The sequence below is a fragment of the Pleurotus ostreatus genome (assembly GCF_014466165.1).
Source record: "Pleurotus ostreatus strain PC9 chromosome Unknown scaffold_4, whole genome shotgun sequence".
Lineage (NCBI taxonomy): Eukaryota > Fungi > Basidiomycota > Agaricomycetes > Agaricales > Pleurotaceae > Pleurotus > Pleurotus ostreatus.
The window spans coordinates 414485-428545 of record NW_023503159.1 but is presented as its reverse complement, the minus strand read 5'-3'; the positions used below and the strand labels follow the sequence as shown (position 1 = coordinate 428545).

General features: G+C 47.6%; 1 protein-coding gene and 1 non-coding gene across 2 annotated transcripts; both read left to right on the top strand.

Annotated features, from left to right (window-relative positions):
* The first annotated feature begins 2623 nt into the window (after nucleotides 1-2623).
* On the top strand, nucleotides 2624-2697 carry PC9H_005975. Its single transcript has one exon. It is a non-coding gene; the product is annotated as a tRNA-Ala (tRNA).
* Nucleotides 2698-2934: 237 nt separating this feature from the next.
* Nucleotides 2935-3666, top strand: PC9H_005974 (uncharacterized protein; the record flags this gene model as incomplete). Its single annotated transcript, XM_036775531.1, has 3 exons — nucleotides 2935-3133; nucleotides 3192-3541; nucleotides 3599-3666. Coding segments are annotated over 3 exons (617 nt in total), but the record flags the coding sequence as incomplete, so codon positions are not given.
* Between the last annotated feature and the right edge of the window lie 10395 nt (nucleotides 3667-14061).

Sequence of the window (14061 nt, the reverse complement as noted above, 5' to 3'; positions counted from 1 at the left end):
CGTCGAGGTACTCCTGGAAAGTCCGACGCCCTTGGTGGTATCGGGTGGACTCCAGTTTGAGCATGGCGGCTTCGCGTTCCCGATCCGGAAGGAAGCGAGTCCGGAATTCGGTCGCGAAGGCGGCCCAGGATTCGAAGTACGGATCCTTCGGACTCCGGAGCACCATGTCTGCGTACTCCTTGGCGCGATCCTTCTGGAAAAAGGAGAGACACCAGAGGATTTTGGCCTACTCAGTCGGAAAGTGGTCCGGACAGAGCTGGAAGTAGATGGAGCACGCGTTGTAGAACGCGCGACCATCCTTGCGGTTTCCGTCAAAGATCGGGGGAGAGGCGGGCTTCAAACGGGAACACGGGACGATTTCGGATCGACTCGGGGCGTGCTGGGAGGCTTCGGTGCCCCTCAGCTCGGAGTCCCGGGTCGTTTTCGGAGTGCTCGGACGGGGTGTTAAGAGGAGTCCTTCAATTCGGGCAAGTGTATCCTGGATGGAAGTGATTTGGGTTTGGTGTTCGTACGTCTGAGCCCACAAGGTCTGCAACGTCTCGGAGCCCGGTCCTGAAGCGACTGGCTCGGATGGCGGGATCTGGCTGGAGGCGCCCGGCATTTCGGAGTCGTCAGGGGGGCGAGGGATGGAGTTCCTTGGGTCCTCAGAGGTGGGTGGGAGTAGCAGGAGAGCGTCCGGAATGTCCGCAAAACCGGAGAGACGTCGGGAACGAGTCCGGAGTGGCGCAGGACGTTTTCCGTAGGGCTCTGGTGCCAGGATTGGGAGATCCTGTTCTGCTGTAAGGGCAACCTCAAGGTGGCCGACAGCGCAGGCCTAGCAGAGGGAGAATCCAAAGAGATGAATAAGACTAACTACAATACATGAGAGAGCTGCTCACCTAGCAGAGGGAGAATCCAAAGAGAACAGGATGGGGATTCTCCATGCTAGGAAGCGAAGTATATACTGTAGTAGCGTGGGAGGAATGAAGGGTAACTGTACAGTACACCAGCCACAGGTACAAACAAATATCACAAGGTACGAGGGGGCATGTGATAATGAAGTGGAAGGGGAATGTACAGGAGCCGTGCCAGCGACCTGGGGGAGTGGGGACAAGGAATAACGAAGTGGGAAAGGAAGATGGAGGTAGCCCGGACGAGCCCCGAAGTGTATCTACGAGTCCGAGTGAGTCCGAGTGAGTCCGAGCGAGTCCGAGGCGTCCGAAGCGCGGGAAGACTTCGGAGTCACCGGACGAGGCTCGATACGAAGGGAGTGAACGGAAGGGAAGCGGAAAGGAAAGGGGATGAAAGAAAGAGGAAAGGGACGAGGAGGAAGGGGGCGGGACAGGGGGAAAAGGGGAAAATAGGAGTGTCCCCTTACAGGTACACCCTACCTAGTGTTCCTTACGTTATTGCTGTTTGCAGAATAGTTGACCCAGCGTGATTTTAGCGCCACACACACAAAAATAGTCACGACAGGTAGGGCAAATGTTTTCACTCATATCTCCCTCAATTTTTATTGTAGAGCTTAGACTCAAGTACGAGCCTCATCCCCTGATCAATCCGCATAGGCACATATAGAAATCTCATTATTTCACCGTGTAAATAAAATGAAGGTCCAAGGCGGCCATTTCACACTTATTGCAGCTAAATCTGTTGAAGTGATGTGCACACTTGTTGTACAAATGTATAACAAAGTTGCGCTATACTAAGCGCCCGGTTCCCACGCATTGGGGACCACCCATAGACACTGCCAACACCCATTGGGACAGCCCAGGTCATCATGGGATGACTGGTGTTGACAGTATTGCTAAAAGTGCGCAAGCACTGTTTAGCAATCTGTACATACATTACAAGCGCACGACTCCCACGGTCAATGCAACGTTCCCACGTTCAGCGCCCCATTAGTAGGTCTGTTGACCTCTATTGTGACGACCGGAACAGGCACCGGAACGCCTCGGTCTCCGCAGGGAAGCAAAAGGAGCAAAAATGAAACATGGAGCCATCATTAGAATGATGTCTGGCATGTTCCCAAGCTGCTCCGGAGCTAATCAAATATGGACGCGATTTAGTGGACAGCTATATTCACGCCTCGCGCAGAACAGTACCCGTGGGAACCTGGGATGGTCATTTTCCATACATGTCTAGAGTAATAGACACAAAGAGTCAATAGAGCGCAAATCATTACATATTATTGATTGATTGCATCAACATCATTAGTGATTGTTACCAAGGCAATTAGAGTGCATTAGGACGCTTCTACAAGCTTCTAATCAGACTATAATAGCCTAAAGTTTAACAAAATCTAAGTGAAAATATATCATAAAGGACTAATGTACGAATATATGGAGGCATATGTTGTACAAAGTGGTCTGAAATATGCCGGGGAGCTCAAGCATTGACTAACGACACTAGGGCGGGACAAAACATATGCAGCAGAGTTATATACATTTCCCTACTTTTGCCATGGTCAACAAACGCAACAAGGTGCAAAAGGCGGTAAAAAAGTGTTGGAATGATGTAATCCGGCACATGATCACCATTTGAATGGACTGGAAAGGGGCATTGCCCGGCCAGTAATGAATAAATGGTTGGGTGGTCATGTGATGGGGAATACATAATTGTTGGTTGTGCAGTCATTGAACAAGGCCAGATAGCTCAGATGGTTAGAGCGTCTGGAAAGCATCCAGGAGGTCCTTGGTTCAAACCCTAGTCTGGCCATCTTTTCTTGCCCCTGATTTTAACAAAAAGAAGGACACAGAAGCCGCTAAGAAACCAGATTCAATCAAAATCAGGCTTCCGGCAGTTGTCCGGCGCAGACCCAGCCCTTGCCACAAGCAAGACACTCAATCCTGCACTAATTCCGGAGGTCCAAATAAAAGGGATTCAATCACTCCGCCCCCTCGTTTGCACGTTGATCCTGGAAAAGTATGTGATGCAGTTGATGCGCTACTGGGAATGGGTCACCTGTTGGTTGAGGGGTTGGATGCTATGGCCCGCACGGTGTTGATAGACCAGGATATGCACGAGGATGTTGAGTTAGAGGCCGAAGAGATGGCTGAAGGAGAAGATGATGTGGGAACAGATGGCGGTGATGCAAGAGATCCAATGGATGAGGTAGACAAGTTGGACAGCGATGAATCCAATTCTGAATCAGGTAAGTTGTTGCAAGTCCATCAAGAACTGTAGTAAGCACTCACACGCATTTCAAACAGAACTGGAGGAATTCACACTCAAATTCTCCGTATCAGTGAATGGGGCTCATGAATTCCTGCAGATTGATTCTGGAGCAACATGGGGGGAAGTGCAAAAGCAGCTTGCTGATGTGCTTGAAGTGCCTCCGAAGGCTGTTCGCGTCGCCTACCATTTTAGCACAGAGCCTCGAAACGCACCGCACAAACATCTGAATAAACCAGCCCACCTTATAGAGCTTGTGGAATCAGCGCAGCATGCAATGAACACAACGAAATCGAAGAAGGAGTTCATCGTTGAGCTGAAGGACATTTCCGGTGCAGTAGATAAAGGAAAGGCATCAAAGAGGGGAAGAAAAGGGAAACATGTGAAGGTGAGTCAATCAGCTTGACTTGAAAGTTCTGTATCACTGAATCGAGACAAACAACAGTCTAAACGGGGCATCCACACTGATAATGATCTATCCGGTTCAGATGCATCAGATGACATCAATAATAGGTGTGTCAAGTCAGCAAGGAATAGCAGTGGTCCACAGTATATCTGGCAGTTCACCACGTCTACAAGTGAACACCAACTGAATCCAGTTGGTCTGGTTCAACCAGTTGGACACCAACTCAAGTCAACTGAACTACCAACTGAACACCAACTCGACCAAGTAAGTTCACTTACATTCAGTTCCGTTCAGTTCCACACCAAGTGACTACCACTGGAACACCACTTTATATAGTGTTAAACTATAGGCTATTATAGTCTGATTAGAAGCTTGTAGAAGTGTCCTAATGCACTCTAATTGCCTTGGTAAGAATCACTAATGATGTTGATGCAATCAATCAATAATATGTAATGATTTGCGCTCTATTGACTCTTTGTGTCTATTACTCTAGACATGTATGGAAAATGACCATCCCAGGTTCCCACGGGTACTGTTCTGCGCGAGGCGTGAATATAGCTGTCCACTAAATCGCGTCCATATTTGATTAGCTCCGGAGCAGCTTGGGAACATGCCAGACATCATTCTAATGATGGCTCCATGTTTCATTTTTGCTCCTTTTGCTTCCCTGCGGAGACCGAGGCGTTCCAGTGCCTGTTCCGGCGGTCACAATAGAGGTCAACAGACCTACTAATGGGGCGCTGAACGTGGGAACGATGCATTGACCGTGGGAGTCGTGCGCTTGTAATGTATGTACAGATTGCTAAACAGTGCTTGCGCACTTTTAGCAATACTGTCAACACCAGTCATCCCATGATGACCTGGGTTGTTCCCATGGGTGTTGGCAGTGTCTATGGGTGGTCCCAATGCGTGGGAACCGGGCGCTTGGTATAGTGCAACTTTGTTATACATTTGTACAACAAGTGTGCACATCACTTCAACAGGATCAGGTCCATATACCAACTTCATATCCATCGTGTCCTTCACATAGCGCAGCAAGTGCTTTACAGCCTTCCAGTGGATCATGCCTGGGTTCGAGTTGAACCTAGCCAGTGCGCTGGCAGCAAAGGCTATATCAGGCCGGGACATTGTAGCCAAGTACAATAAGGAGCCAACAGCACTCATGTAGGGGATATCCACCATCTCTTGTGCTTCTTCATACGTTTTGGGACAGTCATCTGTGGTCAACTTCATACCCGGAGCCATGGGAGTCCCCACTGGTTTGCAATCAGACATATTGAACTGTGCAAGCTTGTTGACAATGTACTGACGCTGCGAGATGTAGAGTTTGTGGTTATCCCAGTCTCGTGTTATTTCCATGCCCAGCAGATACGAAGTCTCCCCCAAGTCCCGCAACTTGAAATGCTTTTCCAGCTCAATCACAAACTTGTCAAGAGCATCCTTTGATTTCGAAGCAAGAGTGATATCATCCACCCACACTGGGACTATGATTCTGACAGTGCCATCATCATAGATGTAGAGCGAGGGGTCAGAGTAAATCTTCTTGAAGCCCATTGAATGTAGTGCTTCACCCAGCTTCTCACTCCACAACCGAGGTGACTGCTTCAATCCATACAGAGACTTGTTCAATTTGCAGACTATCCTTCCTTGACCCTTGGTTACACCTTGCTTGAATCCCTCAGGCTGCTCCATATACACCTCAGCATCAATATCACTGTTTATGAATGCCTGCGAAATGTCAACTGAGCGCAAGTGCAGATCATCTCTAGCAGCTAGAGCAAGCACAGTCCTGATGGTAGCATGTCTAGATGGCGAAGCAAAGGTCTCATTATAGTCAAATCCAGGTCGTTGACTAAATCCTTTAGCAACAATCCGACCCTTGAACCGTTCAATGCTTCCGTCTGCATGATACTTGACCCGAAAGACCCATCTGACTCCAATTGCCACTTTTCCTTCTGGCAGAGGTTCTAGTGTCCAAGTCCCATTAGCAAGCAGCATGTTGTATTCAGCTAGTGCAGCCTCATGCCATTGTGCAGCATGGGGCGACCTCATTGCCTGAGCATAAGTCTCTGGCTCTACTAACTTGCCAACAGGACCAGCCTCCAAAGCTTCTTCTTCAGACTGTGAATCATCATCATCTAAAGCAGGAGTTGGATCTCGCATTTCCCAGACGTCCGGAGTTGCCTCCCTGGCCTTTGGAGGTGCAGCAGGAACCTTCCACCATTCCCCTGGAGGTCTGATGTCGCGTTTTGGTCTTCTAACAGCCACTGGTCTATCATCGACTTCAGCTTCATCATCACTATCATCCACACGAGGTGCAGCTCTTCTGCGACGAGGACGAGGTGGGGGAGTCTCCTCTGGCTCTGGTGTCTCCTGTTGCGCTTCACCCTCCACCTGTTCTTCTTCTTTCACATTATCATCATCAACAGTGTCATCCTCACTGCTATTGTCCTCATCGTCATTATCATCAACTGCAGGCAAGTCTATAACCCTTTGCTGAGCATCATTGTTATCCTTGGATGGTGCCTCTGGTGCGCTCTGCTGACTGGTTTTCGGAGGGACTGGTTCGGAGAGATCGTGCTCATCAATGCCTTTGAGAAGTTGGCCACTGTATGTGTAGCGCTCATCAAAGTCTGCACGTTCACAGATGATGACCTTCTTCGTCTTTGGATTGTAGAATTTCCAACCCTTGTACCCATCAGGATACCCAATGAATATGCACTTCTCCATATGCGAACCCAAATGCTCCCTCTTGTCCTTCTGCACATGCACATAAGCAACACATCCCCACACCCGCAAATGCCCAACATCAGGTTTTCGTCTATGCCACACCTCATATGGCGTAGCATGAGCTACTGAAGATGTAATGCATCGGTTCAAGACATGAACAAGTGCAGCCAAACACTCAGCCCAAAAGGCCTTTGACAATCCAGCCTCATCTAGCATTGCAGTGATCCGTTCACTAAGCAGTCTGTTTGCACGCTCAGCCACTCCATTCTGCTGTGGTCTGTTTCGCACTGAGAACTGCCTTTCTATCCCATGCTCCTCCAAATACTTGTCAAACTCCTTGCTCATGAATTCACCACCCTGGTCGCATCTGAAGACTTTGATGTGCTTGCCAGTCTGGTTCTCAGCCCATGCTTTGAACCGCTTAAAGGCAGCAAAGACTTCGCTCTTCAGCTTCAGGGGAACCACCACCTTCAGCTTGGAGTAGTCATCAATGAATGTGACCCAATACTTCTGACCAGAGTGAGAATCAATTCCGACGTAGTGAACATCAGAGTGTACCAATGCCAACAGCTCATCAGCTCTGTTGGCTGACGAAGGAAATGGATTTGCATGCATCTTCCCAGTTAGACAGGGAATACAAACAGGATCTGGCTTTGCAGAAGAGTCCAGTGTCAGTCCAACCACCATTTCATCCTTAATCATTTGCTTAATTCCGTCATGGTGTTGGTGGCCAAGCCGTCTATGCCATAGAGTCAGATCCAAAGGCAGAGTGGACGCAACATGAACAAATTCATTTGTATCTATTGTACTACCATCTAAATAGCCTATACCAGCATCATTGATTGTAGCACAGAACAAAAGAACATCATTACGAACAAACTCCATTTTATCCTTTGTGATATGAACATTAAAGCCTTTATTCCGAGTCAAATACAAAACAGCAAGCAGATTATTGCACAATGCAGGAACATAGAGTACTCTAGTGATCTCCACATCTCTAACTTGTCTACCATTAACTACAGGTCTGAAGAGCACATTTCCGACGCCCTCACTATATACAATGGTGTGATCCGCTAGCCTAATTGGCACTCTATATGTGGTATAATTGCGAATCCATTCTTTGTGAGGTGTCATATGAGAAGTGGCCCCTGTATCTGTATTCCAATGGGTATCATTAGAAAATGCAGCGCAAGCTTCATTCATAGAACGAGCACTTGCCTGACCAGCAAACTCCGTCGCAGCATCTGCCTTTTCCACTGCCACTTTGGCATTGCTCCCCCCAGATCCACTTTCTTTGTTGCTAGCAATGACCTTCTTCAATGCTTCGCAATCCTTCTTCCAATGACCCTTGCCCTTGCAGAATGAGCAGGTGTCTGCATCAACTGTGGGGTGACCTCTGCCCTTTCCATTGTATGCCCCACCCTTCTTTCCATAACCCTTGTGACTGGCTCTATTCGCTTGCTCAGTCTGGCGCTGACGATTAAGCTCTTCGCTTCGGAATGCTTGGAGTATGGTGTCTTTGTCCAGCTTTTCCATTAGCAACAAAGAAGCTGACAAGTGCTTGTATTCATCAGGCAAAGCCCGAATCAATGCCATGCACTGTAGCTCTTCGTCTAACTGCTCAATGGTAAAGCCTGTTGGACGCAGATTTTGGATATTAGCCATTGCCTTGCTAATCCTGACTCCCAAATCGATGAGACCTTCGTTGTCCTCCTTGTGGATTGAGAACAGGTCGTCATATGCATTGAAGCGTGCGCCGGGCTTCTTGGATAGGTGTGCCTTCTCTATGGCAGCCCACATTCCCACTGGATCATCCTCTAGACCTCGGAAATGAATCCTTTGGTCCGCTTCAACCAACAGATAAATCTCCCCAGCAGCCTTTTCAGCTTTTGCCTCCCATTTGGTCAGCTCAGCCTTGTCTGAAGGTTTAGATTCCCTCCCAGACACTAGTCTCCACAGCCCCAGTCGCATCAGATAGGCCTTGGCTTCACCACACCACTCCTGATAGTTGGAGTTGGTCAGTGGCTTCACCTTGACCCCATTATCTGAGCTAGAACTAGTAGACATAGTGCAACAATACAATTTATAGTCTTGTTTGACTGACAATTAACAGCTTAGAGTCCTGTGATGACTATGAATGACAGCTTAGAGTCCTGTGATGACTATCAATAACAGCTTAGAGTCCTGTAGTGACTATCAATAACAATGTTATAGTCTTGTTTTGACTTTCAATAGCTCCAATAGGCCAAAATGCGAGATCAGTACTCAATGAGTCACTAGATCAATCACAATAACCCCCAGTATAACAATAGGCAGCAATTCAATAATGCAGGAACAATCAATCAGTGTTGTCAAGTTAGAGCTCAGGGCCCATAACCTGTTAAACTATAGGCTATTATAGTTTGATCAGAAGCTTGTAGAAGCGTCCTAATACACTCTAATTGCCTTGGTAACAATCACTAATGATGTGTTGATGCAATCAATCAATAATATGTAATGATTTGCGCTCTATTGACTCTTTGTGTCTATTGTTGAAGTGATGTGCACACTTGTTGTACAAATGTATAACAAAGTTGCGCTATGCCAAGCGCCCGGTTCCCACGCGTTGGGGACCACCCATAGACACTGCCAACACCCATGGGAACGACCCAGGTCATCATGGGATGACTGGTGTTGACAGAATTGCTAAAAGTGCGCAACCACTGTTTAGCAATCTGTACATACTTTATAAGCGCACGACTCCCACGGTCAATGCAACGTTCCCACGTTCAGCGCCCCATTAGTAGGTCTGTTGACCTCTATTGTGACCGCCGGAACAGGCACCGGAACGCCTCGGTCTCAGCAGGGAAGCAAAAGGAGCGAAAATGAAACATGGAGCCATCATTAGAATGATGTCTGGCATGTTCCCAAGCTGCTCCGGAGCTAATCAAATTCGGACGCGATTTAGTGGACACCTATATTCACGCCTCGCGCAGAACAGTACCCGTGGGAACCTGGGATGGTCATTTTCCATACATGTCTAGAGTAATAGACACAAAGAGTCAATAGAGCGCAAATCATTACATATTATTGATTGATTGCATCAACACATCATTAGTGATTGTTACCAAGGCAATTAGAGTGTATTAGGACGCTTCTACAAGCTTCTGATCAAACTATAATAGCCTATAGTTTAACAGGTTATGGGCCCTGAGCTCTAACTTGACAACACTGATTGATTGTTCCTGCATTATTGAATTGCTGCCTATTGTTATACTGGGGGTTTATTGTGATTGATCTAGTGACTCATTGAGTACTGATCTCGCATTTTGGCCTATTGGAGCTTATTGAAAGTCACAACAAGACTATAACATTGTTATTGATAGTCACTACAGGACTCTAAGCTGTTATTGATAGTCATCACAGGACTCTAAGCTGTCATTCATAGTCATCACAGGACTCTAAGCTGTTAATTGTCAGTCAAACAAGACTATAAATTGTATTGTTGAACACTATGTCTACTAGTTCTAGCTCAGATAATGGGGTCAAGGTGAAGCCACTGACCAACTCCAACTATCAGGAGTGGTGTGGTGAAGCCAAAGCCTATCTGATGCGACTGGGGCTGTGGAGACTAGTGTCTGGGAGGGAATCTAAACCTTCAGACAAGGCTGAGCTGACCAAATGGGAGGCAAAAGCTGAAAAGGCTGCTGGGGAGATTTACCTGTTGGTGGAAGGCGGACCAAAGGATTCATTTCCGAGGTCTAGAGGATGATCCAGTGGGAATGTGGGCTGCCATAGAGAAGGCACACCTGTCCAAGAAGCCCGGCGCACGCTTCAATGCTTATGATGACCTGTTCTCAATCCACAAGGAGGACAACGAAGGTCTCATCGATTTGGGAGTCAGGATTAGCAAGGCAATGGCTAATATCCAAAATCTGCGTCCAACAGGCTTTACCATTGAGCAGTTAGACGAAGAGCTACAGTGCATGGCATTGATTCGGGCTTTGCCTGATGAATACAAGCACTTGTCAGCTTCTTTGTTGCTAATGGAAAAGCTGGACAAAGACACCATACTCCAAGCATTCCGAAGCGAAGAGCTTAATCGTCAGCGCCAGACTGAGCAAGCGAATAGAGCCAGTCACAAGGGTTATGGAAAGAAGGGTGGGGCATACAATGGAAAGGGCAGAGGTCACCCCACAGTTGATGCAGACACCTGCTCATTCTGCAAGGGCAAGGGTCATTGGAAGAAGGATTGCGAAGCATTGAAGAAGGTCATTGCTAGCAACAAAGAAAGTGGATCTGGGGGGAGCAATGCCAAAGTGGCAGTGGAAAAGGCAGATGCTGCGACGGAGTTTGCTGGTCAGGCAAGTGCTCGTTCTATGAATGAAGCTTGCGCTGCATTTTCTAATGATACCCATTGGAATACAGATACAGGGGCCACTTCTCATATGACACCTCACAAAGAATGGATTCGCAATTATACCACATATAGAGTGCCAATTAGGCTAGCGGATCACACCATTGTATATAGTGAGGGCGTCGGAAATGTGCTCTTCAGACCTGTAGTTAATGGTAGACAAGTTAGAGATGTGGAGATCACTAGAGTACTCTATGTTCCTGCATTGTGCAATAATCTGCTTGCTGTTTTGTATTTGACTCGGAATAAAGGCTTTAATGTTCATATCACAAAGGATAAAATGGAGTTTGTTCGTAATGATGTTCTTTTGTTCTGTGCTACAATCAATGATGCTGGTATAGGCTATTTAGATGGTAGTACAATAGATACAAATGAATTTGTTCATGTTGCGTCCACTCTGCCTTTGGATCTGACTCTATGGCATAGACGGCTTGGCCACCAACACCATGACGGAATTAAGCAAATGATTAAGGATGAAATGGTGGTTGGACTGACACTGGACTCTTCTGCAAAGCCAGATCCTGTTTGTATTCCCTGTCTAACTGGGAAGATGCATGCAAATCCATTTCCTTCGTCAGCCAACAGAGCTGATGAGCTGTTGGCATTGGTACACTCTGATGTTCACTACGTCGGAATTGATTCTCACTCTGGTCAGAAGTATTGGGTCACATTCATTGATGACTACTCCAAGCTGAAGGTGGTGGTTCCCCTGAAGCTGAAGAGCGAAGTCTTTGCTGCCTTTAAGCGGTTCAAAGCATGGGCTGAGAACCAGACTGGCAAGCACATCAAAGTCTTCAGATGCGACCAGGGTGGTGAATTCATGAGCAAGGAGTTTGACAAGTATTTGGAGGAGCATGGGATAGAAAGGCAGTTCTCAGTGCGAAACAGACCACAGCAGAATGGAGTGGCTGAGCGTGCAAACAGACTGCTTAGTGAACGGATCACTGCAATGCTAGATGAGGCTGGATTGTCAAAGGCCTTTTGGGCTGAGTGTTTGGCTGCACTTGTTCATGTCTTGAACCGATGCATTACATCTTCAGTAGCTCATGCTACGCCATATGAGGTGTGGCATAGACGAAAACCTGATGTTGGGCATTTGCGGGTGTGGGGATGTGTTGCTTATGTGCATGTGCAGAAGGACAAGAGGGAGCATTTGGGTTCGCATATGGAGAAGTGCATATTCATTGGGTATCCTGATGGGTACAAGGGTTGGAAATTCTACAATCCAAAGACGAAGAAGGTCATCATCTGTGAACGTGCAGACTTTGATGAGCGCTACACATACAGTGGCCAACTTCTCAAAGGCATTGATGAGCACGATCTCTCCGAACCAGTCCCTCCGAAAACCAGTCAGCAGAGCGCACCAGAGGCACCATCCAAGGATAACAATGATGCTCAGCAAAGGGTTATAGACTTGCCTGCAGTTGATGATAATGACGATGAGGACAATAGCAGTGAGGATGACACTGTTGATGATGATAATGTGAAAGAAGAAGAACAGGTGGAGGGTGAAGCGCAACAGGAGACACCAGAGCCAGAGGAGACTCCCCCACCTCGTCCTCGTCGCAGAAGAGCTGCACCTCGTGTGGATGATAGTGATGATGAAGCTGAAGTCGATGATAGACCAGTGGCTGTTAGAAGACCAAAACGCGACATCAGACCTCCAGGGGAATGGTGGAAGGTTCCTGCTGCACCTCCAAAGGCCAGGGAGGCAACTCCGGACGTCTGGGAAATGCGAGATCCAACTCCTGCTTTAGATGATGATGATTCACAGTCTGAAGAAGAAGCTTTGGAGGCTGGTCCTGTTGGCAAGTTAGTAGAGCCAGAGACTTATGCTCAGGCAATGAGGTCGCCCCATGCTGCACAATGGCATGAGGCTGCACTAGCTGAATACAACATGCTGCTTGCTAATGGGACTTGGACACTAGAACCTCTGCCAGAAGGAAAAGTGGCAATTGGAGTCAGATGGGTCTTTCGGGTCAAGTATCATGCAGACGGAAGCATTGAACGGTTCAAGGGTCGGATTGTTGCTAAAGGATTTAGTCAACGACCTGGATTTGACTATAATGAGACCTTTGCTTCGCCATCTAGACATGCTACCATCAGGACTGTGCTTGCTCTAGCTGCTAGAGATGATCTGCACTTGCGCTCAGTTGACATTTCGCAGGCATTCATAAACAGTGATATTGATGCTGAGGTGTATATGGAGCAGCCTGAGGGATTCAAGCAAGGTGTAACCAAGGGTCAAGGAAGGATAGTCTGCAAATTGAACAAGTCTCTGTATGGATTGAAGCAGTCACCTCGGTTGTGGAGTGAGAAGCTGGGTGAAGCACTACATTCAATGGGCTTCAAGAAGATTTACTCTGACCCCTCGCTCTACATCTATGATGATGGCACTGTCAGAATCATAGTCCCAGTGTGGGTGGATGATATCACTCTTGCTTCGAAATCAAAGGATGCTCTTGACAAGTTTGTGATTGAGCTGGAAAAGCATTTCAAGTTGCGGGACTTGGGGGAGACTTCGTATCTGCTGGGCATGGAAATAACACGAGACTGGGATAACCACAAACTCTACATCTCGCAGCGTCAGTACATTGTCAACAAGCTTGCACAGTTCAATATGTCTGATTGCAAACCAGTGGGGACTCCCATGGCTCCGGGTATGAAGTTGACCACAGATGACTGTCCCAAAACGTATGAAGAAGCACAAGAGATGGTGGATATCCCCTACATGAGTGCTGTTGGCTCCTTATTGTACTTGGCTACAATGTCCCGGCCTGATATAGCCTTTGCTGCCAGCGCACTGGCTAGGTTCAACTCGAACCCAGGCATGATCCACTGGAAGGCTGTAAAGCACTTGCTGCGCTATGTGAAGGACACGATGGATATGAAGTTGGTATATGGACCTGATCCTGTTGAAGTGATGTGCACACTTGTTGTACAAATGTATAACAAAGTTGCGCTATACCAAGCGCCTGGTTCCCACGCATTGGGGACCACCCATAGACACTGCCAACACCCATGGGAACGACCTAGGTCATCATGGGATGACTGGTGTTGACAGGATTGCTAAAAGTGCGCAAGCACTGTTTAGCAATCTGTACATACTTTACAAGCGCACGACTCCCACGGTCAATGCAACGTTCCCACGTTCAGCGCCCCATTAGTAGGTCTGTTGACCTCTATTGTGACGGCCGGAACAGGCACCGGAACGCCTCGGTCTCAGCAGGGAAGCAAAAGGAGCGAAAATGAAACATGGAGCCATCATTAGAATGATGTCTGGCATGTTCCCAAGCTGCTCCGGAGCTAATCAAATTCGGACGCGATTTAGTGGACACCAATCTTCACGCCTCGCGCAGAACAGTACCCGTGGGAA